The following is a 27066-nucleotide window of genomic DNA, read 5'->3' on the forward strand; positions in this document are numbered from 1 at the left end:
TATCCTACTTCAAAATTACTACTATGCTTACCTTTCAATATATGCGTAGAAAACATCAACGATTGGTCCCCAGTAGCTATGGAGGTGCAAAATACTATAGCATATGCTATGCTAGTATTTTGCATACTATAGCGTAGCATACTATACTATAGCATACAACATAGTATTTTGTATAGCATATGCTATACTATAGCAAAATATTGTAAAAACTGAAATTGCCAATGTACTTTTGATTTTACTATTTTATTATTACCACTAATTATTTCATGAATATATCAATTTACAGTGGAACCCCGATTTATCGTTCCCGCATTGATCGTTTTCCCGCATTCATCGTTCGCCTCTCCTGGTCCTAAATTAAGTTCCATAAAGAGAATGTAATTTTTTCCCGCATCTATCATTCCCCGAAGTATCGTTTTCCTGCATTGATGGTTTGAAGATCGTGGTCCCATCGTATAATTTTCCCGCATTCATTGTTTGATAAAAATGAGACTAAGTGTTTACAACGTGTTATTTATGGCTAATAACGACAGACACATAGTTTGAATCTTCCCCAGGAGATTGAAATGCGATAGGGAGAAGCAAGTGGGATAGTTACATTAGCGCATTTACCAAGATCTGGTATCCCCCTCCATTCAGCACTTGCCTCCCCCCAGTTGAAGCTTTCCTCTTCTCCGAAATAAAAAAGGTCCCAGCTCGAGCAGGGATCGTATTAGCTGACTCGCTTCAAAGATCGCCACCTCTGGAGGTCAACTGCTGCATGAATCACCAATTAGCACAAAAAGGTGTGTAAAAATGAATTTTGGCAATTGGTATTATACTTTTATTAGATTGAGATATTAGTGATGTGCACGTAATTAAAAAAAGAATGATACCAAACACGACATATTTCTAACGTTATTTAACCATTTTAAGCAAGGAAATAGTTGGAATAATACGATGGTGATTTCTGGCGAATATCGATATCCTTGCAGCTGATAGTGAGCTTCACGGCAGTTGATGCAGATTTTTTTCGAAAACAGGGCGTCTGGTTACAATTTACGAGTTATGCTACAAGTCTCACTTGTCTGAGGTGCTAACGAAGCGATGTCTTCTCAGGATATTTTGTTTCTCCCTATGAGCAATCTGAATTCATCTGCTCATCTAGAGCTATGCTACTTATTGTTAGAAATGAGTGGGTAAGTTGCCTTCTCTATAGGATAAAAAATTTGCGCAGTCATATGGTCATGCTTCACCCTCTGCAGTAAGCTCTGCTTTCGCCGTACGTGATAGCATTAGTGCCGAACTTCACCTCGTACGAGTAGTTCCGTACTTTCCGGGGTGGGTTGACTTAAAACTAGCGAGTGTTTTCCCTGTGGGTTCGAGTCCGGTTTCATTTTTATTAGTTTTAGTCTTATTCGTCTTCGGACGATGGCCCTTCTGAAGACACAAGTGAACTTTAACAGATGGACGGAAAATAATTGATGATAAAGAAAAGAATCTGAGCTAGAAATACGTAAATATTGCAGAACGCCTCTGTATGTCCGCTAACACATGACGGCAGGGGTGGGGGTAGAGCGAGATCCCTGGCGAAAACAAGAGGTGGGATGAAGCGGAGGATCAGGTGGGCGTGCCGCTGACGATTAACGCCACATTGCCTCAATCATATTAAAAATTTAATTGCTAGAAAGGAACATTTCAAATAATAAACTATTTTTGGCCTTCTTGATCCATCTCGCAACCAATCACTGCGAAATCAGTTGTTTGTGGTATAACACGCACATTTCTCTCGTAAATACGTGTACTTGAAATGGCATTGGATGGATAAGAATTTTTACAGTGAAATAGCAGTGAAAATCCGAGTGAAGTGCAAACATTTTTGAGCAAGGCAGTGTGTTCCTTTAGGATATTTGAAAGAGACATAATTCGAATCAACATTATGACCTAAGTGTTTCGATAAAGTAATAATATTCCTGTAATCAGCTAAAATCTTGTTTGAATCCATTAATGAATATCATAACTCGCAAAAACCCAGCGGCTCCTGGGACATAGGCAACCCGGACAAACATTCCCGCATCAATCGTTTTCCCGCATTCATCGTTTTTTTTCATCCATCCCCCTGAAAAACGACAGCTCGAGGTTCCACTGTATTTCATAATCATCATTCTACCCATTGTAAACATTACCATATTGTAGGTGTATCGTATTTTATACCATAAAAATTTTATACTTAATGTACCATGTATGTGAATCAATGTACTCATTGCTTTCAGATCCTATGACTAACAAAGCATTATTATTACTAGTATTATCTTTAAAATTAGCTTCATAATGTTTTTTTCTCAAGCTGCTACATTTATAAAATTGCTATTAGTATTTTTTAGAGATGGGTCGAATAGCAGATTTCTCGAATTCGAATATCGAATTCGAATATTAAATCATTGCTCGAATATTCGAATACCTCGAATTTCGAATACCTCGAATACTAAATGATGAATGCTGGAATGTTTGACTCGGTTGCCTATGCAGCAGGCAACACAAGATTTTGGGGAGTAATTTTGATTTACTTTAAATGATTCGAACAGGAATTTAGCTGATTAATGAATATTTTAATTTTATGGAAACAATTGGGCATATAATTAATTCAACTAACATCGCTTTACCCCCACTTCTGCTGCCAAGTGCTAGCTGACAATCTGAGGCATTTTGCAAAATACAAGCTCTTTTCCACCGGATTTTCTTCAATTATTTTCAGTCCATCTTTGGGAGTTCTCACGAGATAAGAAGATGAATTGGAATTGCTATCAGGGAGAAACCAAATATTCTGAGAAAATATCCCTTTGTCTGGGACTGTAACAATAAAGATTTATAGCACCACTCATTAAATGTAACTTTATATATGCTTTCGGAAAAAAATACCGCATCAACTTCCGAGAAGCTCTGCTGCTCATATCGAGTTTCGCCAGAATGCTAAGTCTCCGTCGTATTTTGACATTTATTTCTTTGCGTAAAATGCTTAAATAAACTCAGAAATACGTCGTGTTTGGTCTTATTCTTTTTTAAATTACGCGCACATTACTAATATTTCAATTCAATAAAGGTGTAACATGAATTGACGAAAGTGATTCTTAGACACCTTTTGTGCTAATAGATGACTCATGCAGCGGTTGACCTCCACAGAAATGGAGAACTTCGAAGCTGGTAGGAAAAAAAAGGTCAGTGGGGGAGGAAAGGGAGGGCCGGAAACACGTTTCTATTGTTCTCGTGTAACCCGGTATTTTTTCGAAGCTAAGGTCTTCGTAATATGATCCCTGCGCGAGCTGTGACCTTTTTTTTTTATTTTGAAGAAGAGGAAATCCTTAGAGGGGTGGGCTAGTGCTGAATGGAGAGGGATACCGGATCTTGGGAAATGCGCTAATGTAAGTATCCCACGGTACTCACACAGCAGTTGACCTCCAGAAATGGAGAACTTCGAAGCAGGTAGCCAGAAAAAGGCCAGTGGGTGAGAAAAAGGGGGAGGGCGTGAAACACGTTTTTATTGTTCTCGTAACTCCATATTTTTTTCGAAGCAGGGGTCTTCGTAATGCGATCCCTGAGCGAGCTGGGACCTTTTGTTTGATTTCGGAGAAGAGGAAAGCGTCAGAGTGGGTGAGGCGAGTGCTGAATGGAGGGGGATAGCGGATCGTGGGAAATGCCCTAAGGTTGCTATCCCACGGCACTGAGGTTCTCCTCGTGGGGGGAATCGGGGATTTTCGGATGTTTTCACCCGACCATTTTCGGTTCCCCTCGTTGAACTCTTTTCACCGCTAAAATCCACGAATTTGATGTAATTTGTCAACTTGCGTAAAACGGCGCTGCGAGCACTAAATGACTACAGTTCTCTACATTTTTCCGAGTCAACTACCAACGACGTGCGTGCGACAGTGTATGACGCAAAATTCGAAGTATTCGAGGTATTCGAGGCGGTACTTTTCGCATAACTATTCGAAACCTCGAATATCGAATACTTTCTAATATTCGAGGTATTCGAGTATTCGCGGATACTATTCGCACATCCCTAGTATTTTTTGCTAGTGAAGGTTAACACCGAGAGAGTTAAAACTTGCAATTATGTATGGTTGAATGTTATTTTTCTATGGACACCCTTACTAAGCCATTGGTTTGTATCTTTTGTGTAGGCGCTGAGCGGAGGTCTTTCCCGCCCTCCGCAATCGCAGCCGCCACCCCCACCCATGGGCATAGGAGGCCCCCTCCATGGGAATCCGCCCTCATCGCAGCCTGGGGGTGGCATATACCAGCAATCGAATGGCCAGTATGAGGAGGACATGGGTTACAGGTATGTGTCATGGCCCCACGGCATGATTTGCAGAGGTGCTCCATCCATATTATACCCTACTGTTATGCCTCAATATACTCTGCCTACATGGAAATACCAGTATTTGGTCCCTTCAGTTTCAACTTTCGGAGGTTTATTGTGTATATTCATTTAACTCTGTTGCCAAAAGTGGTGTTTTGCTGTTTTTGTTTTTATAGTTAAGCTAATCTTAGACGTAAAAAATTTTCACCACATAATTTAATATGTCTATGTCTATCATGATGTGTGTTGATGAATCCCAGGTAGTAAATTGTTGTTATAGTGTCAGATAATGATTGGTGGATGTTGAAGATTACTTCTTTTGTTGTTCACTAATGGTGCAAAAAGAAAATTGTGTAATTCCTCAATAACATTTATCTTTAAGTTTATACATTAATTTTTTTACATTTCATGAAACATTTAGCCACATTATCAAGATATTTTGTCCATTTGTTGTCAGTGCACATTGCACGTTATTAAATTTTATGGTGATGTTATTTCATCAGGTTTGCTATAGATCTGTAAATCCCAGAAAAGTTTAAGAATTTTTTTATAAAAACTGGAAATTTGTTAAGTTTTCCATCATATAGGCTTGACAACAGCATAAGCAGTACATATAGGTGGGGTGGCTTTATCAGCCTATCAGCATATGTTTTCATTCTGCTATTACAATGATAACCATGTTTAATGTTGGTATTGAGATTGATTCTTATAATGTTATGGTTTGCTGAATAATGAAATAACTCTTAAATAAGTTTCATCCTTGCAAATATCAGTTGTATCCCCTTCTATAATTTTTAAAAGGGGGGCTGCAGCCCTATTAATTTAGCCCATTCAAATGGTTTACTAGGATCTGCTATGGATAGTTGTCCAAAACACTTCATTGACAAGTGGCTTTTCTTGGTGGAATTCAAATTTTAGATTCACTGTTCATAGCCTCCTCTTGTGAGTATGGTAGATGAGTACATTTTAGTGACAGTTTAGGGGTTCCAGGGTCACTCACTCCAGCCAAAAAATATAATCTTGCAAAATATTTTAGAAAGTGGAAGCAAAAGAAAAGTAAGGACAAAAAAAATAATTCTTTCCAGTCTCTCATGTGTTCCAAATAAGAAAACGCTGAAGTTTCAGCCCACTCTATAAATGACGTTGTTGGAGGTTTGATTCATCTAGTCATTCAAGGAGAATGTTTGCTTACCATTACTTAGTTATTTAGTATGCAAATCACTCACAAGATGTAAGCAGCAATGAACCAGGGGAGACCCATGAACAAGACTCAAGTGTCACTGAGACTAGAGAGAGAACACATCAGCTGTTCATCTGTGAGAAAATTATCCAGTGCTCCTTACATCCCCTCCCCCAATTTCTAGCCAACCCCCTACAAAAATTCTATAAGTTTCCTCTCATCATGTGTAGTTCTATTATGAAATGACAAAGTTTGTCCAAACCAGGGTCGTAAATAAATAGTGTGGATCATACTAACATTTTTCTGTCACTATGTTACCTGTCACTGAGAAGTGGGGGTCTTACACGATATAAGCTTGTGAGGTCATCAACTTCTTCTAAAGGGTCAAGTGTGGTGACTTTTTGTCGCAAATAGGTAGCTTGAAGTAGGCAATGGATCAAAAAATGCTGGTCTCTTTATTTTTCAAAATCTACCACAGTTGATAGTAATGAAAGGTTGTTGAACGAGGCCATTATTTGGCAAGGCACACAAGTGGAGCCCTTTTTCCATTCTTCTGTGGCCAGTTTTTCATTTCTGAGTCATTTTATTGTGTTCACTTAGGTTTAAATGTGAGTCCTTCAAATCTTTGCTTATTAATTTCAGTTTAATTGACAGGACCATGACGAGGGAGGACGTGGCCATCATCCAAGAGAGAAGAATGTCTCAGCAACAGCAATGTAAGTCACAGCCCTGCCATCCCTCTCTCCTCTTACTCCGAGCCTCTGAGTAGAACTCCCATCATCATATTTCTCTCTATTTCCAAATATTACATGGCATGAGTTTCTGCATGTATCCTCTTTTCATTTTACTTAATATTAGTTTATATACTATAGATTATTCTGATGTAATACTTTTTTAATGGAATGCCCAATTTGGTCTTTGTTAGCGGATTCCCATTTCTGTAGACTGTTATGCAACTATTTTCTGATCTTACCACTCAGAGAAAAGAACGTTCTATAGACTTAAGTGAGAACTAAGCTTATCACCTTTTCTTAGCTTAGGAACTAGTAGTCTATTCCTTGCTTTCCAAAATTTAGTCTTTATTTAGTTTTATTCTTAATGATTATTTAATGGAATTGATCACCCCAGTCAAGAATTTAAATTTTTATTCATCACTAGCAAATACAGGTTTCGATAAGATACAATAGATGCAGATTTTCAGTTATGATATTGTTTGTAGTCACTTGAGATAAATATCATAAACTTATCTTTTCGTGTGGCATCGGTCAAAATGACTGGGTACTAAGAGCTTGAAGGTTGCTTCCTCCTCTCTCCTCTCCTATGCCATACAATGAGGCTGAAAACAATGCATGTACTATCGTTTTACTTTCATTTATCTGGCAGTCATAAGTTAGTAAATGCTGTAGCCAAGAAAGCCATTGTAAAAACAAGTCAGCTAGCAAACTATGTATTTTATGATAGACCATAAAAATTATGAGACTACTGTGGATGAATTTTGTGGAAAGAAACTGGAGGGGCTGGAATAAGTCAATAATGCTTCAATTGTACAGAAATAATGGGATATTTTTTTAATTTTGGCATTTCATTGCAATGCAATTTTCGATCTTGATAATTTTCAATAAATTTGGAATTATATATCATTTTATACTTTGTGCACTTTAACTCTGCTTACATGCTGTTTAAATTTGTGTTGCTTATCTGTGCCATTTTTTAAGAGTCTGCAACTTTAAAATGAAATAAGTAGTGATTTAAATTCTGTGAATCAAAATGGTTCTTAGGCTAATGTCATGAATATATTTTCACAAAAATTTAGCATTAATTTCATAGCTATGTCTGTTGTAATTTTATGACTGCTAGGTGAAAATTTCTTCAGGATCAGGGAACCATTGTGGAATATTTTTTTCGTTCTTTCTTGTTGCATTGTCAAATGAATTTATCCAGCATAAAATTCCTGCTCTCAGGCCATAAGTATTTGGTGACTTTAAGGTTTATTGCTGGCTAGTTGATGTTACAGCTTAAAAATAATGTTTTGTGTCCACGGATGAACAATAGTGAATCTATGCATTGTTCCTCCATCATATTTCATGTATGCGCATGTATTCACTCATTGATGTGCATGATTAAGTCAACTTGTCAATTTTTTGGCATGTTTTGTGTTTGTTACACAATGATGCCTTTCATTATCCAGTGGTTGCTTTCAGTGACCATTTGATATGCTATTTTAAACAGAACAATTTTCAAATGAAGGTCTATGAAACTAAGCTGGCATCATTTGTCTAACAAATGTATTACATTGCTGATATATGCATATATATTCTGTAAAGAGGGTGTTCTCTATCATAGTAAGCATCTCATGGTCAGTATCTTGGAGCTCTTTGTGTGACAGTTAAGTTTTTCTGCTGTTCACTAGGGGAGTGTGGATTGTGATGGGCTATCTTCATTCAACAGGTTAATCTTTGTAATTACTTCACAAATTCCTTTAACAGATTATATGCATAGGTTTTCGATACTAGCAAGGGGAGGTTAAGTTGAATGCTCTATTATTTGTGCATTGGGCTTGTGGAATGGGTAATTTAAAAGTTTTTTGGCCCTACTTGTGTTGTTTCTATTGTAATAAAATGTTTTTCAAATGTTAAATTAGTCTACTAATTGTCATTACCCCCTGCCATTTGTGTGTGAAAAATGAGACGTATGCAAAAAATACTTTTAATAATTAAAAGACAGATTGAAAGAAATGTAATTGTTGAAGAATCTTTTGAAATATTCATTATTAGTGGAGGAAAAAAATTTTCTTCTTTGGGCTTCGAACCAGCAATCTTTGGAATTGGAGTTCATTACCCTGACCTCTATGCAAATCGCCTAGCAATCGCAGTGGTGTGTGGTAGGCTAAAAATTAATTAATTCTAATGAAACAATTACTATTAACTTTATATTAAATAACTATGACCATATGCACACAAAAATGGCATTCAAATTCTGCATCAATGTTCGTATGCTCCCCATGTCAGGCAAAAAAATATTTGAGTTTTTTCAAAATAATATTTAAATCTGGACTCCTCATTTTTAGTATATTAGTTTAAAAGTACTTTAGATCAAGTGTTATGAGTCTATTAATGCTACTGTTTAACTGTTGATAAGAGACAACCTGTGAATGATTACCCATGCAAACTGGGCCTGTAACATCTGAACACTTTTTTACCCCTTTAGCATCGATTTGGGAAATTGTAACTTTAATGGCATATATTATTTATGATACATAACAACAAAGTTTTCACATCAGGACTGATTCTCTTTAGATTTAAAGTTTCTCTGATAAATTGCTTAACATGAAATTTTGACCTTTGCATATGCTCTGTTATTGGGAGAAAAGTTTGTCATCATTAAATAGTTGGCCCATCTCACCATACTGCTTTTGCTCAATGTACTTGGTCATGGCATGCAAGTGCGCCTCTCAGCGTTCATATGCGCATGTCTGCGTCTTTCCTTACGCATACATAGCATGTCCATGATTTGCCGATGTGTATGCTCCAATGGAATGGCTCTGAAATTTTTCAAAAATTATCTCCTTCTGTTGGTTGTTTCCTCTGAATGTGAGACACCCCTTTTGGTTCAATTGGTTAATTTGCTTCCAGCATTATTTTTATGTTGCCAAAAAATATGAGATTGTGGGAGTGCATCTCACTAAACTCCTTCCTCCGATCGCCCGGGTCACAAATGAGCTCTCAGCTGTTGTTTGCCCCTTTCAATTGATGGATTGGTTCTCAAATTATTTTAAGAAAGGTTCCATCATGGTTCTCAGTTTCATCTCTGGATTTTTGCTCTTGTAATTATGGTAGGCTTGTTGTTTTAGTTTTTTGTCTTACAATAACATCCAGTTCCTCAGCTTAAATGGTCTTATGTTTTCAGTAAGAATTGTTTATTTTGTAGTGTCTCACTCAGTATTGATCTGTGAATTTTAAAGGGAGTAAAAATCTTTAAAATGTACTTTTTTAATTGTTTTTAGTTATTTATTCACCATATATTTTGTTCAATGGATAATGTGTGAAGACTTGCTATTAGTTTATTACTTTTTAATTGACTTTCTAGTATATTGAGATATTGGTAATCTGTAACATATGCAATGTTGATGTGTCCGAATCATCAAGAATGCTGAATTACTGGAAATGTACACGAAACTGGTATAAATCACGGAAATACTTTTTAAAATATCAACTAGGAAATTAAATGTTGCTGCACCTTCTCTCTCCTTGTGAGTCCTAGCCAGTTGATTTCCTTGCATAATTTCATTTTATTTTGCCCATATTTTATTGCACATCTGTGTCACAAAAAACAATAAGAATTAATGTTATAAATAAAAAAATTTGTTTAAATTGATGAAATTCTTCAAGCCCAGGATGCTGGATTGCTGTATGTGTTGGATTACTGTATGGCCTAATTAAAGAGATTGTACCGAATAATTTCAATATCGGTTAGGGGTGAAATTGTTATTGATTTTGAAGCATTTATTTTTTTTTCATATAATATCATTAATTCATTTGATGGGACTACAGATCTCACTTACTTTCATTTTTGATGGTTTAAGATTGCCATGTGGAATTTCAGTATGAAAATGTGAATTCAATCAGCTTTATTCACCATTTAGCAGTATGTTGCTGTTTTTAACGTGTTTAGTTTTGGTGGAGCGTGAATGGATGATGTGGAATCTTAGTACAATATCTGTAGTCCAGCCTTGCAGTAAACTGACTAGTCCTCTTAAATCTTTGTCACAGCCTGGCGACCTCCCTTCCACTAAAAGAACTTTGTCAATTATCATTGAAAGATTTTTATTTGCTATTTGGTTTTCAGGTGTGCTTTTATTATAAAATCTGTTTGATGTTTTAGGGACATGACCCACAAACAATGGAAAATGTTTGTGGAAGTTGCCTGAGGAAATATGATAGGGCATGTGCAAGATGAACATACAGTTTTGTAAATTATAATTTTTGTATTTATGCTATCAGGGTATGCTTCAAAGCAGACATTGAATTCCTGAAATAATGTTGTAAAACTTATTCCGGCAAATTTTACTTGTTTCCTGTACATATCCCGTAATTCAGGTTTTTCGATGTCTACCCATGCATATGTGTCAGGTCACCCAGATGGCACTGTATTGTTCATTTCATAGCAGAGCTTCTTTATATTCTTCGTTGAAAAATTCCTGTGAAACTGGAAGAACCATGGAACCGAACTGATCCATCATGAAAGGTTGACCCTCTTCGGTGCTACCACCATTGCAGTCGGCACTTCAAGGACATAAACTCTCCCCTCTGGTGTTTGGGTTCACTCCCCAATTAGGGCAGTGCACTCCTTCCTTTCTCTTTTTCTCTCTAGCTGAATGGGTAAACAGCTCATGCTCACCTTTGGGAAAGATATCATAAAAAAGCTAGGACTGCCTATTGAATAGAGCTCTGTAATGTTAAGCTAAAATTCTCACTGCCACTGCTTCCTAGCCATGGATATAGGGGCTTAGGGACAAAATATCATATATTTAGAGTTCATTCCAGTCAGGGAAATAAATATCAGGACTGGAATTCAAGGAAATGTCCAGGAAATTAGATTCTGGTGAAGAAAAACTCGAGAGGCACAGCAATGTGGCTGGCTTAATGTGGATGCAGGAATGTTTAATCTTCACGCTAACTCCACTCACTTTACGAGTGGATTTCGGTCCACTTCCTCAAGAATTTCAATTGTACTTGAACTGGCCTAGCTATGATAACTCGTGCAATAGCAACAACTGCCCACTCGCGAAATTTGTGCACAGTGGGCACTCCAAAGGTAACAGAAGGTGAGGAGCTCAGGGTGGGGAAAATTGGGGCTTCTCACTGGCTGCAGTTTTGCATTGTCAGACATTCCCGAAAAATGGCCGCATTTTATTATTTATCATGTCACAAGAATTGAGAAATGCATTGGGATAAATCACGGTCGTAGATGTGGAATGAATGCAAGAGTGTCAATGGCTGGTAATAATAAATTAAACCATGAATTCAGAGGTTTGCGACCCATAAGAAGATACTAGAGAACGAATTGCGGGTTGCATCACGGCTGCTGCCAAGTGCTAATCGGAGGCATTTTGCAAAATACACGCGCTTCTCCACCAGAAATTCTTCAATTATTTTCAGACCATCTTTAGAAGTTCTCACGAGATAGCAGATGAATTCAAATCCCTAGCAGGGAGAAACCAAATATCCTGAGAAAATATCCTTTTGTCTGTGACTGTGAGGATGGAGATTTATAGCACAACTCATAAATTGTAACTTGATATATGTTTTCGAAAAAAAATACTGCATCTATTCCGAGAAGCTCAGCTGCGAGGATATCGAGTTTTGCCAGAATGCTTAGCCTCCGTCGTATTTTGACATTTATTTCCTTGCGTAAAATGCTTCAATAAAGTCAGAAATACGTAGCGTTTGGTCTTATTCTTTGTTTTTAAATTACGCGCACATTACTAATATTTTAATCCAATTAAGGTGTAATATCAATTGCCCAAAGTCATTGTTAGACACCTTTTGGGCTAATAGATGACTCATGCAGCAGTTGACCTCCAGAAATGGGGAACTTCGAAACAGGTAGGCAGTGGAAGGTCAGTGGGGGAGAAAGAGTGAAACACGATTCTATTATTCTCCTGTAACTGATATTTTCTTTTGAAGCTTTTAATTTATGGCCTTCGTAATACGAACTCTGCCTGAGCTGGGGCCTTTTGTTTGATTTCGAAGAGGAGGAAAGCATCGGAGGAGGGGCAGAGGGCTGATGGATGGAGGGGATAGCGGATTTTGGGAATTGTGCTACGTAGTTACTATCCCACGGTACTGAGGTTCTTCAGGTGGGGGAAACAGGGGATTTTCGGATTTTTTCGCCTGATCCTTTTTGGTTTCCCACATCGAACTCTTTTCACCGCTCTAATCCATGAATTTGATGTAGCTTGTCAACTTGCCTAAAACGGCGCTGCATGCACTAAACGACCAGAGTTCTCTACATTTTTCCGAATCAACGACCAACGACGTGCGTGCGACAGTGTATGGCACGATATTCAAAGTATTAGAGGTATTCGAGACGGTACCTTAAGCATAACTATTCGAGATCTCGAATATCGAATACTTTTCGAAATCGAATAGAATTCGAGATATTCGAGTATTCGCGGATACTATTCGCACATCTCTAAACTATATGTATTAGAAAATCTCCTAATCTTTATGAACATTCAATCATGTTTATTTTCCACAATTAGTAAGGACTGAATCGTCTGTAAAATACGTATTGCGAAGCATGGGAAAAACTGAGTTTGTGTGCAGTCTGTTGTGGCCAGTGAATTTTGGCTTCACGTTTGAGTGACCATTTGTGAGTATATCTTGGCTTCCTGTGTGTGCCCAGCAGAATAGAGAGAATGAGGCAGAGGATGTGAATAGAACTAAATGGAGCTGAAGGAACTAAGGTTTAATGTGATGGAAGTGTTCTATCATGTGCTTTTGAATGAATTGCAATTTGCCACTAGTTATAACAATTTGATGAAATTACTTGTTTCAATACACTTAATCATTATTGAGCCTCAAGTCAATGCAGGCTTGAGAATGATGCTGTGTATCTAAACTAGTTGAATCTTTAAATTGTTTTAAAAGAATGGAAAACTGCTATTCATTATGCAGTACAGTTTATGATTAGAGCGTGTTACTTGAACACTCGAGGGGATGTTTGTTTTTTGTTATGATTTTAAGTTTGAGAAGAGCTCTTGATTTTCTCGGAGCTTTCTCCTGCAATCTCTCTTCATCTCTGACCTCTCCTTTCTCCCATCCCTCCTCTGTTTGCTTGTTTTTCTCCCGCCGTGTTTCTCTCGGTGGACGCAGTGATTGGCACGATGGCCGTTCAACCTAACAGCAGCATCGTCCCCTCCTCCTCGCCCGCCCTGCCCCCTGGCCACCATCGCACCTCGTCCGCGCCTCCAGCGCCCCAGCCACCACCTCCGCCTCCCCTTACACCAACACCCACGCTCCAGCAGGCGCAGCAGCAGTCGCCCCTCTCGTCGGCCACCATGATGGTGCCTCCCTCCCCGCCACAGCCTCCCCCACCTCCTGCCCCCCCTGCACCTCCTGCTCCACCTGCCCCACCTCCTCCTGCCCCCCCGGCCTCAGCAGGTGGACCAGCACCACCCCCCATGCCCAGCAGTGCCATCCCGCCCCCCATGATGATGATGGCTGCCCCCCCTGGTGCTCTGCCGGGCCCGGCACCCCCACCACCACCCCCAGTGCCTAATATGAGCCGCTCATCGAGCTCGGATGGCCCCGAGACATATTCGTTGGCATCGGCGCTGCAGAATGCGAGGCTTCGTAGGGCCAACAAGGTGAGTGCAGTGCTCGAGTGCCTTTTCTTTAGAGTTTTTATTCTCGAAACTAATTCAGATTACTTGCTAGCTTGATTTCATAGTAAGGTCTGGGGATTTGAAATGGGACAGGGTAGTTGGGGAAAATTGAGGGACTTTGCAATAGGTGAAGGTAATCTGGGAATTTGAAATAGGTGTGAAAGTCAGGATAGATTGAAATAAATTTGTGTACGGCCTAAAGGAAAATTTGGGTCTTGATGCTTCAATCAAAAGAGTTGCCGTGCTGTTAGCTTACCAATGGCCTTCATTTTTTTCCAGTACAGTAATTGTGTTGTGTCATCTGCAATGACAATTGCAGTATGTTGCCATGCAGAATGTTTTCCATGGACAGAAGCAGCTTCCTAACAACTATGTTTAATAACATTGTTTGCAAACTTTCTATTTTGTGATAAAACTTCCATGTATTTTATCACTTTTACTAACATTTTCCCTCACATTCAGGAGACTTTTTCGGAGTTTAAAAATCTTCATAAGCAATATTTAAAGTATAAGTGTTGCATTGGATAGTGTTTTCATGAAAATAAAGAGGTTTATTTGCTGCTTCGAAGGTTCTCACTTTCTGTTGTGCCCTCTTGATTTGAACATGTTTCACAAATGCTATCTATTGGCTCCTATACAGCAGGGGAGTGCCCCATCACCATTCCCATCTCAGTCAACGGAGAACAGCGGGAGCAGCACAAGCAGCAGTGGGAGCAGCAACTACGGCACACTGGGTCGAGGGGGTGGCAGTGGAGGGGGCAGTGGCGTTGGTATGGCAAGCATGATGGACGAGATGGCAAAGACTTTGGCACGCCGGCGAGCGGCAGCTGAGAAGCAGGACTGCTCAAAGGGCGACGTTCAGCAACAGCAGGTGGGTCTCAGACTGCCACTACTCTTATCAGGATCAGTGGTGGCTTGTGCGGGGCAGGTGGTGGTGGTTGGACCACTGCAATTTCTGAAAAAATTGTAAAGATTGTAATCTTTTTTATATGTATGACAGTGATGATAACAATGACATAACAAAAAACATATCAATTGCTCTATGGAACAAACAATTACTCTATGGAATATACTTTCAAATTTAATACTAATAATTTATTTTCAATATTTTTTTATATGCATGACAGTGATGATAACAATGGCATAACAAAAAAACATATCAATTGCTCAATGGAACAAACAATTACGCTATGGAATATACTTTCAAATTTAATACTGTAAGTCGTCTTCGCCGACGATAAAGGGGTTCGGGGGAAACAAAGCAGGGAACAAGTCCAAATTCTCACACATAGCAACTTGCTTTATTCAGCCCAAGCCGTACACACTGTTTCGCTGCCAAACCCCAACTGCCTCTCCTAGCCGCCACCAGCCCCACGACCCTGGAGTCACCGAAAGAGATCATTTGTTAAGCGACTCTTCCGATGACAGCAGGAATGTGCTTAATGGCTGGGTCCCAAACGAAGTCCGTTCAAGGCGACCCTCGTCGGAGACCCTCGTCGTCTCGCAGCTTATAATAATCTTAATGAAAGAGCGCTTACATCCACATCCCTCCCAAAGTGAGTTGCTGACTCTCCCGAAGCAACTCATGGAATTTAAAGCATCATAGAACAAAAAGAAATAAAAATAAGCCAAGTCCAATAATCAAATGACCCCTTCGTACGCCACTGTGACCATTAATGGGTAAACGACATCACAATAATTAAAAATAGTGATTACAGACATGTAATTTTTTAACAACATGATGTCCATTATAATTCCGTTATTGTCTTTAGTCTGTTGCACATTCTAATGGAGTCCCATGAGTCGGAAAACCTCAAGGACCGGTTTCACGTCACTATTCAGCGCCACTCACAACACCTGCACCGCACCCACTGATTTATCAAACCACACGATCCCCTCCAGTGCACTTAATTATATCCAATCACTCCTTATCCGCGCGAGCCGATTGACTCGCCCCTACTCCCAAATAAACATTCACAATGAGAACTACAAATATTCACTGCTCAAAACAAATAAATACAATAAAATATGCGTTACCATATCAGCCATTGAGATGCCCTAGAAGCAATTATACCGAAGAAATCAGCCCATCCAGAACATAACAAGTACATATCCAAGCCAAAAATAATCCAAATTTAAAAGAAATTACAAGAAGTAAAACAAATGAGAAACATAAACCAGACACAGCGATAGCTCTCCTTTTCTGCGTTTCCTCTCACCAGCACCCTCTTCTATCATCACTGCCCAAATTACACCCCCTCCACCGACGGTCGTGCTGCCCGTGGACGAAGGAAATACGGGGAGCGTTCCAACGGCGAAGGCTGTGGGGGCGGAGAGGACACTGGGGGGTCTGTCGCCTCTCCCGCCGACTCAGGGAGGGAGGGGGGTCAACACTTGGCTCCGACGATCTGAGGTAGTAGGGAGAACGTTCGGCCGGCAATGGATGCACTTGGGGGGGAGGGATGTAGGGAGGCTCCGTGCTGCACGATGATTCCTCCTCAGCTGTGTCCCACCCGTCGTCGGACCCGACGGCCGGGGCGACCACGCCCACTCCCTCGCACTCCCATTCGGCCTCAGAGGTAACAGCGGCGGATTCGGGCGGCTGGGAGGGCGGCGCTGCCTGCTCCTTCCTCGGCCTGCCCGGCCTGCGATCAGCTGTTCCTAAACTCGGAGGGGGAATGGGGCCAAAATAGGGTTTAATGCGATTCCTGTGTACCAATAGGTTGCGGAATGGGAGCTCCAGCACTAGGTTGCATGTCGACAACACTTTTGATATGCGGTATGGGACCTTCCATGGTTTGTGAAATTTCTTCACTTGCCCTACCTTCATACAGGGATCACTTAGAAATACGTAATCTCCTTCCTTGTATTGCCAACGCTTACCCTTCCCCTTCACGGCCTCTCTCCGTTTCCTTTCTGCTATGCGATCATTGTTCGCACACTTTAACCACATTTCCTTTAATCTGTCCCTTAACCCAGAAACCTCAGGGTGCTCTTTTTCTAACACGCCAACTTCGACGCATTGGAAAGGCGATACCATTTGACGTCCAAATACCAATTCATGAGGGGTGAAACCTGTGCTACGATGATAACTACAGTTGTAGCTCGCGACGGCAAAGTCAATATGGCGCCCCCAATCGTTGTTTCTTAAATTGACATAATGACTGAGGATCTGCGCAATAGTTCTATGAACTCTCTCCACTCGCCCGTTGCATTCTGGGTGGAAGGGTGACGTCCTCAACTGATTTATTCGTAACAACTTACAGACCTGTCTAAAAAGTTCTGACATGAAATTAGTTCCCTGATCAGTAAGAAGTGTTTCCGGCACTCCGAACCTCAGTATCCACTGCTTCACTAGTGCCACTGAAACAGATTCAGATTTCTGATCTGTTAATGGTACCATCACTAAATATCTCGAGAAATGATCAAGTATCGACAAGATATACCTATAACCCTCCTCTGTCTTCGGAAGGGGACCCACAATGTCTATTGCAATAAACTCGAAAGGCCTATTCGCTGCTGGTAGTGCTTGTAATGGGGCCTTGCACCTACCATAAGGGCTCCTCTGACTACAGGCAATGCAGCCCTTTACATACTTCTTGACATCTCGCGAATAGGATGGCCACCAAAAGTCCCTTTTAACCCTACTTCCTGTTGCCTGTACACCTAAATGTCCTGACAGTATATGGTCGTGGCACTGACGGAGCACTTTCTCCCGGCAGCTGCAAGGCACTACTACTCTTTTTCCCATTATAGTTTCCTTCCATAGTATACCCCCATCGACCACGAATCCCTCTCTTCCTTTCCATTCAATACACTCGGAATCTTTTTCCTGCTCCTTCCGAAAATCTATAACCTCTTCCACGGATACTTGGTGAATCTTCCTGCTTAAGGCATCCGCATTTGCATGGGTCTTACCAGGTTTATGAATTACTTCGTAATCGTACTCGCTCAATTTCAAAGTCCATCTCATTAACCTGCTACTGGGGTCCTTTAATCCAAAAAGCCAAGTGAGCGCGGCGTGGTCTGTCAAAATGGTAAATTTCCGACCGTAGATGTAACACCGGAAGTGTCCCACCGCCCACGTAATGGCCAAAAGTTCCTTCTCCGTCGTCGTATAATTCACTTCCGGTTTCTTTAATTGCCTCGATGCGAATGCGACCGGGTGCTCCTCATTATTGACCACCTGTGATAGGACGGCACCTATCGCGAAATTACTTGCATCCGTCGCTATGATGAAAGGCAAGGAGAAATCTGGATATACCAACGCTGGGCTGCTCGTCAATGCACGTTTTAGCCCTTCCACTGCTTCGTCGCACTCCGGAGCCCAAACAAACGCAGTTCCCTTTTTCAGTAACATAGTAAGCGGCCGAGCGAGGATGGAATAATCTTTAATAAATCGACGGTAATAATTAGTCATTCCTAAAAACGATTGTGTCTCCTTTACCGTCTTGGGAGTGGGGAAGTCCATTACCGCCGAAATCTTACTTGGGTCCGGTTGAATTCCATTTCCGCTGATAATGTGGCCTAGATAGCTTATTTGAGAAAGGGCAAAGTGACATTTTGTCAATTTCAAGGACAACCTGGCCGACTCGAGCCTCTCAAACACTCGGCCCAGCCGCGCTGCATGCTCTTCAATCGACCCGCCAAATACAATAACGTCATCGAGATACACCAAGCACTCTGTGGGGGTCATTCCCCTGAAGACTCCGTCCATCATACGTTGGAATACACTTGGCGCGTTTCTTAGTCCCATTGGCATACGTTGGTATTCGTATAATCCGCTATTTACAATAAAGGCAGTCTTCTCGCGTGACTCAGGGGCCATGGGAATTTGGTGATAACCAGCCGTTAGATCGAGGGTCGAGAAATACCTACACCCCCCCAAATAGTCTAAGGTTTCCGTAATGTTTGGAAGTGGGTATACATCCGGTTTAGTAATTGCATTTAAAGCACGGTAGTCTATGCAGAACCGGTACTTAGGCTTTCCGTCCTCAGATTTCTTTGGCACGATCACAACGGGTGAGGCCCAAGGGCTGTGACTAGGCGATATTATTCCCCCTTCCAACTGTTCCTTCACAAACTCCTCCACTACAGGCTTTAGGTGATGCGGAGTGCGATAGGGTCTCCGATATATAGGACGGGCGTCACCTGTAGGAATATGATGCTCCACCAAGTGGGTCGCAGGGGGTGTTCCCGTTAATGAAAACAAATGCCTGTACCTTCCTATTAGGGGATGCATAACAGCTTTTTCCCCCCCATTCAGGTGCGTCAATTTCCCTTCAATGTCACTATCCGAAAGCTCGCACAGACTCGTACTCTCCACAGAGCGCACGTTCCTATCGCATGCACCCTCACTATCATCCCCGCAGAATCTTTCATTTGAAACAAAATGTACATCGCTCACTGTCGCCACCAGTGTGCCCTTGCATAGATTTACTGCCGACTCCCCATAATTACTCACGCGCACCTTCGCGCTTCCTTCCCCGTCCACTCGACACAAACACCGGGCAACTAAACACTCCTCCATCTCGAGAGCCGGCTCCAACACGCACTCTTCTCCCTCCGTTCACTCCCGCCCAGGTAAGGGGAGGGATACGAGCTTCGATGAACGGGCTGGGATTACTTCCGCCGCTGGGAGTCGAACCGGCACATCCACACGTGGCCGGCGGCTCCAAGGTCCCTCATGACCCACGAAATCAGGCCCCTCCAGCCCCTCCAACCCCTCCGCCTGTCCCACCGAAGAGTCCGTCGGCAGGATAGCCATTCCGCCCGCCCTCCGCCGCTTCCTTCCGCGCTGCGGCCTAGCTCTCCTCCTTGGTTTTCCCGCCCCAGGGCTGTCAAAATTTCTCTCGGCGACCTCTGGCTTCCCTTCCGGGCCGGCTGTCGACACGTCCCTCGGTCGTTCCCATGACATAATTCCGGGCCCGCCCCCTCTGGCGGTGGAAGCCACGCCCCCCGTCGTAAATCCTCTCGTGGTCGTCACCGCACATCCCGGCCCCTCTCCAAATGCCTCCTCTGACCGCAGTGCGAATTCCCTGGATCTCGCTCTTCCTCTCTCGGTCAAGGGAATTATTGACCCCCCAATTGAGAGTTCCCCCTTTTTCACGTCAATAACGGCCCCCGTTTCACGAAGGAAGTCAATACCAATAAGGCCTTCATACCCGCCCAAGGTGTCCACTACTTGGGCCCGAAGATTATGCACATCGCTTCCTAACCATACCGGAAGCACTACCTCTCCGTAATTCCAAATACATCTACCCGTCAGACCCTTTATCCTAAAACGAGACCTACGTGGAACTTGTCCCCCACAGCACTCCTTAGTCACTAGACTCACCTGGGCCCCAGTGTCCACTAACATACGCCGCCTCTTATATTCACACATGACAATCACCGCTAAGTCCTCCATTCCCCCTTCACGGTGCACACATGGAATCAAAGTCTTTACCGGGGGCCTTGGCGGGCGGCCTGCTCGGCCCCAGAAACGTTTAAAGACGGCTCAACGCGCCCCCCGACGCGCATCCGCCCCCCCACTCAGCAATTCCTCGCCCAATGTCCTTGTCCACCGCAGTTAAAGCACCACATTCCACCCCTGTTTGCACACTCTCTCGCAAAGTGGCCGGGTTGCCCACAAGCATGACAAACGTTTTCACGCATCGTGAAAACGTTTCTCTCTTCCGTCTCCGGATGAGTCCTCCTCTCTGCCTCGCGTATACACACGGCCACATTAACGGCTGCGTCGAAGGTTTCCGGCATCGCAAGACGCGTATGTTCCCCCACTCTGCCCGGCAGGCCGTTTAAAAACGCGTCCAAAGCTCTTTCATCCGCTTCGGATTGGCGTTTCGCGGCCGCTGCGACATCTTCCTCCTCCTTCCACGTGTGGCTGTTCAATTCACGAATGCGGTCCGCAAATTCCTCGATCTGCTCTCTGGGTGCCATGCGGACGCCAGCAAGCATCTCTCTGTAGAACCGTCGGTTTTTCACCCCTCGGTACCTTTCTAACGGAGACTTCCGAGCGTCATCGTATGTTTTAACAGCCCCTGCTCTCTCCTTCGCCCGCAGGTGCTCTAGTGCCCCTCCGCGGGTGCGTAGGGTGACCACACTTAACTTGTCGTCGTCGCTCCAACCACCAAGTTTCGCCACCTGCTCCACTTGCGAGAAGAACGTCTCCACGTTCTCCCCCGCGGCGCCAGAGAAATACTCAATGGAGGATACCATTGAGAATGACTTCCCCGTGATTTGTCCTTCCCCCTTTGTGTTATCCGCACGGGCCCGAAAACCTTCGTTTTCATCCTTGAGAATCCACAAAGTGCGGATAGCTCATCCACCGCCTGCTGGAGGTTCATCTTGCGGCCCGATAAGCTGATCCGACCCGTCATTCTTGATTGTTCTCCACCTTTGTTTGTGACTTCATATGCAGTTGCTTCCCCTAGTATTTAGCAAAGATCCCCCACTTCGGACACCAAATGTAAGTCGTCTTCGCCGACGATAAAGGGGTTCGGGGGAAACAAAGCAGGGAACAAGTCCAAATTCTCACACATAGCAACTTGCTTTATTCAGCCCAAGCCGTACACACTGTTTCGCTGCCAAACCCCAACTGCCTCTCCTAGCCGCCACCAGCCCCACGACCCTGGAGTCACCGAAAGAGATCATTTGTTAAGCGACTCTTCCGATGACAGCAGGAATGTGCTTAACCCATTTATGCCGAAGGTTTGAAAAATGCGAATTTTACCCTGATTTTTACATTTTGTCGATAAAAATACGTATGAAAACAATATCCGAAAGAAAAAATAATATATCTCTTGCCAATTATTAATTACGAGGTGTTCCAAAAATGGAACACTAGGCAAATCCACTACTATGACGTACTCATTGATAGCATGTAAAAAATTTGATTCAGACTTTTATTAACTCACTATTAAGAATGATATCCAGGTTAACACTTAACATGGAAGGAAACATTGCAGTTTTTACATTGAAAAGTGGTATTTTTGTTGCTTTGGACACAGCGAATTTGCTTTCCCTGCGTTACATTCCGATGATTCATGAGGTCATGACGTGAGTCAAGTTTACGATTCATAGATTTCATGATTTCACGGTCTCTCTTTCCCACCAGGCTCAATAGAATTACTGTATGTCTCTATATTTTGACAGGTCAAACGGCGACGAAACTCAAGAAGATCCAATGGCTTCTTATCGTCTTTATGCAATTACCAAGCATTTTGTAAAGCCAGCTCAAAGCAGAATAACCGGAGGGCTCGAATACCATTTCTTTCCACGGTTTGATGCTTGAAACTTGTCAATATTTTCATCAGCTCGGCCCACTCCTCCCATATACCGATTATAGACCTTGATCGAATTTGGCTGAGTAACTTGTATCTTTCTTCTTCTCTCTGCTTTTGAGAATAACGACTGACTGTTACAAAGGATTGACACCGGCACCAGAAGATGCAACAGTTACAACACTTTTATCATTTCATCTACAAACAATATTGTCTTTCCCATCAATTCGGTAATCGAATGTGCCCCAATATTTTTTATTTAGAGTAGCATCAGATAGCAAAGGAGGTTTGTCTACGCGATCTTTTCTCGCTATGCCAGTTGCTTGGTGGACCATTGAATGAAGTTTATCAAGGAGTGCAATGTTTGTAAACACGTTGTCGAACACAAAATGGTATTTACCGGGATGCTGCGTTGTGAGTACCTCAGTGAATTGCAAAACAATTGAAGCACTTACACCATATTATTAGTATTGAGTGTTCGGTTTTTTCCTTGATAAGGCTGAAACCAGCAAATGTAGCCTAGTCGCACCAGAATTTATACCCAAACCGAATAGGCTTACCCCGAATGAACTGTTTGCACCCATCACGACCGAAATAGGGAATCATGGCCTCATCAAAGCTGATGAAGTATATTTCATTTGGCACAAATTTCATACATCTGTCATTCAGATGCTCAGTTAGAGGCCGCAACTTGGAAATTGTCCGTGTGGTTCACGTTAGAGTTGTCAGCAAAATGCAAATTTGAAAATATTGTTTCAAATCGGTCACGTCTCATTGCACCACTAACTAGAGAATTACGCGAATCTGGTCTTTGCTCCCAAAGCATACTTCTTCTCGGAACAGAGACGTAACCACTCAGGAAAATTATTCCCAAAAAACACCGACAGCCAGTTCAAGGTTCACTTCAATGTCCAGAAAGAGTTCTAAATATTCTGTAGGGGTTTTCATTTTCGTGATTTTTTCTTCTGAAACTCTACCTTCTACTGGCTGGGCAGTCAGATAGGCTTTCTTTCATTTGCGCACAACTTTGGTTACGTTTTTTCTTTGAGTAATAAGAAGTTGAGGCAAAGCAGAAGCCGATGCACCGCCATTTTCAATAGTATCACCATCTGGTATCAGAAAAAGGTAAAACTTCTCGTCAGAAAAACCATGAATGTGATGATCAGAAGCGCGCAGCAATGAACCGGGAAGATAATTAATTGTTACACGCCTAATTACTTACTTGATTTAAAATTAAAGTGAATTTTTCAGTGCGCATGTATGCACGCATAATAGTAGTGGATTTGCCTAGTGTTCCAAAAATGGAACACCGTTAAATAAAAGCTTATAACTAAATCAAAATACGCTGATTCAAAAATGTCTTCAATAAGCACTGTAGGTTAACTATTACTGAACATGCAGGGAAAAATTTACAACATTTGCACGTAATGGCAAATAGTTATTAATATAACATTAGAGATGGTCACAGAAAAACTGCCTTGAAAAAGAAGACCGATATTTCTCAACACACTGGCTGCGATGGGTTGGCAAAACTGACTAAATCTTTCCGCCCCATAATGCAATATATCTTTATAAAGAGGTAGAGAAAGAAAAACCGTGGCATATTTGTATATAATGAGTCCTAGTTATTAAATTAGAAAGTCACAGCAGGTGTTCCAAAAATGGAACACTAGGCATAAATGGGTTAATGGCTGGGTCCCAAACGAAGTCCGTTCAAGGCGACCCTCGTCGTCTCGCAGCTTATAATAATCTTAATGAAAGAGCGCTTACAATACTAATAATTTTTTTCAATTATATATTTTTCAAATATATATTTTTTATATGCATGGCAGTGATGATAACAATGGCATAACAAAAAAAGCATATCAATTGGTCGATGGAACAAACGATTACTCTATGGAATATACTTTCAAATTTAATGCTAATAATTTATTTTCAAAGCCCTAAAAATATTTTTTATATGCATGGCTTTACCGATCAAGTACTGGTAAGGCGAATAATTTTTTTCTGTATGAAATTTTTGCATATTTCTAACGTAGCCATTAAAAAAAATGATCCTACCATACCATAAAAAGTAACAGGCCTTTTCCGGGGTAGGCTGAGGGGGCACAGACCTCTCCCCCTCCCAACGAGTGAAAGGGAGTTTATTTTTTGCCCAACAGTTTGCCCTACAAAATATGACTGTGTTATGCAAATGTAATGCAAAAATTGTTACAATTTTAAATACGATCTAATGATATCATGTACAAAAATATGAAAATGGAAATGTTTTCAACATTAATCATAAAACAATGTTTTTTACCTTAGAACAAAATTTCTAATGAATTTTATTTGTTCCTGGCAATTCTTTGATAATTTTTGTAAGGTTTAGTACAACCTTTGTAATTTTGAGTGCTCACAATAATTATTCCCTAGATTGTGTAAATGGGGAGTATGGCTATGGATTTAGTGTTTAGCTGCTGATGGATAAATTTTGGATTCAAATGAAGCCTTTGGACACCCCTGGATAAAATCTTTGACATGTGAGGTGGCCCAGGTGAAGGAACTGCCCCACCTACCCTGAAAGTGTGAACTTCACATGCTTTTGGTTTAGTCTGGGGTGAGCCCTACCCTCACGAATGCAAACCAACCTGTGGGTTTAATTGCTGAGTGAATTAGTGATTAATTGTTCAATTGAAATGCCCTTTTTGATCTTGTGTTGAATTTAGGCTCTGACAAATTATTTTTTATCTCTAGATTATGATAAGTAATTCATTTTATATTGTGGTTTTCGGTGGTGGTACATTTATTGTGTGGTTCTGGCTTATGAGCAAATGAGGTTTGCTTGTCTTCATTGCATGTCCTGTCTGTTGATAGCCTCTCCTTTTGTCTCCCTTCTGCAGGATATGGATGGCGACAAGAAGCCCTGGGACAAGGGACCACAGGGCTCAGGAGGTGGCGGGGCGAACGGCACCAAGTTCTCCAATGGTGCATCCGAGGGTTCTCCCAAGCCGTCACGGAAGCGGTTTGGATCAGCATCTGAGGAGTCTGGTCGACCAGCGGGTGCTGTGGATGGCGTTGGGTCTTCAGCTTCGTCTGCCTCCACGCCCCTTGAACTCGAGTCGCTCAAGCAGGACATCTTAAAGGAGATGCGCAAGGAGCTGGGTCGGATGAAACAGGATATCATTGACGGTGAGTGCTTTCTGTAAGAACAGTGTTGCTCAAGAGCACTTTAATCTGCTAAAGTCAGGAAAATTACAACTGGAAATCGCTCAACCCATTTTATATATTGAATGAAAATAAATTTTTATATCAAATGACAGTTCAGAAATTTTTGACCTCCTGTGTTACCTTTGCAATGTTCATTTTTATACTTCTTGCATGTGCAAAAATGGCTGAAATCTTCATAAAATCATGATAAATACCCTGTGGTTAAAAAAAACTGGAAGTGTGTTGACGATTTCCAAAGATCCATTAATTAATCCATTGTGTAATAACAACACATTTTACACCCATTTTTTAATATCTATGGCAAAGTTTGATGGAAAAAAAATAAAAATATAATTGATTATATTTGCCTTAGTATCATATGGTAGAATGGGGACAAAATTTGTAAGTACAAGACAGGAATTACATGATTACGAATTTGGCTACAAAAAACTACAAGTTTGTTGAATTTCATTATGATGATGAGAGTAATAACAACTTAATGATTTCCAATAGTTAAGAGGTTTGTTTATAAAATGTTTTTTCACAGACAGTTTTTCAGAAAATTTTATTCTACAATTACAGCTACAATTCAATCACTTCAACATGAAAATTTTTATGAAAATATTGCATAAAAATGTAACAAAAATTTTCCACGCAACATTTTTTCAACCCAACTGGTTTCATGTCATTCTCAAGGGCAGAACTTGCTAGTTTTTGGGAATGGTTGTCACATTTTCAGTAGAACTGCATTAAAGCGAGTACAGGCTTCTTATTATTGCAAGACTCCTGCCGCCATTACCGGAGATTGCTGATGCACCATCATTTGTCCCTGTAATTAGCCTTCACAGAAATCAATTTTTACAGGGTCCTCTCAAGCCACTTTTGAATTACTCTATTGTATATTTTCATTTTCTTGCTAAGAGTGTAATGCGTTTTTGGGCCACAGTGTCTACCTTTTCAAGTGCTCTCTACTCATGTGACTCACAGATGAGCAGGTGTGCTGTCGACTGCTTTCTACTGCCCGAAGAACAAAAGAAGATTGAGCATTTGTGTACGTTAATGGCACAATATTTTCACAAAAATTAACTACATATTCACAAACAAAAGTTAACCTCATGAATTTAGACTTCGTGCTCCATATTAACTTCATTTTCAAAAGATCACTTGCAATTACAGAGGTTAGGGACTCTTAGTATAGATTTTCCTGCAATTGAACATTCTCTGTGGTGAGTACCAACACTCAAAGGGCCTCGTAAAAACGGATTTCTTTACATGCTAATTATAGGGTCAATTGACAGTGCATGTGCAATCTACCATAATGGCGTGGGTCTCATAATAGCCAGAACTTGTTTTAACCCAGTTCCACTGTGTTAGGTAATGAGGATTCAAACCAAAATAGTCTCCTCTCCCTAAATAATTTATGCTTCTGTATTATTATTTTCTAAATGAGTTATTTAATCTCCTACCTTCATTATCGTAGGAAACAGTCAGTATGAAAGATTACAGCAAGATGAACTAAATAGACAGATGAATGTGAAGTAATTTTCATGGCCTTAAGTAGGTTACTTTTATTTAGAGATTGTGCAAGTATTACATATTTGCAGATGGAAGATATCATTACAAATTATGTTGTCTTTATGGATGGTTTGTTATGAGGATACTGCAGAGTACTCTTAATGAATGTGACATC

General features: G+C 41.3%; 1 protein-coding gene across 3 annotated transcripts in view; it reads left to right on the forward strand.

Annotated features, from left to right (window-relative positions):
• The window catches only part of LOC124167266 (protein enabled-like), a 62286-nt gene that overhangs the window by 26375 nt on the left and 8845 nt on the right, over positions 1-27066 (forward strand). The window contains exons 4-8 of one of the 3 annotated variants that reach the window (XM_046545159.1): positions 4158-4315; positions 6159-6232; positions 13394-13887; positions 14546-14776; positions 25070-25358. In XM_046545159.1, the coding sequence (XP_046401115.1) occupies positions 4158-4315; positions 6159-6232; positions 13394-13887; positions 14546-14776; positions 25070-25358 (1246 nt within the window). The remainder of the gene's footprint in view (positions 1-4157; positions 4316-6158; positions 6233-13393; positions 13888-14545; positions 14777-25069; positions 25359-27066) is intronic. The other 2 variants (XM_046545160.1, XM_046545161.1) reach the window with 2 other exon arrangements.

The sequence above is a fragment of the Ischnura elegans genome, chromosome 10, assembly GCF_921293095.1.
Source record: "Ischnura elegans chromosome 10, ioIscEleg1.1, whole genome shotgun sequence".
NCBI lineage: Eukaryota > Metazoa > Arthropoda > Insecta > Odonata > Coenagrionidae > Ischnura > Ischnura elegans.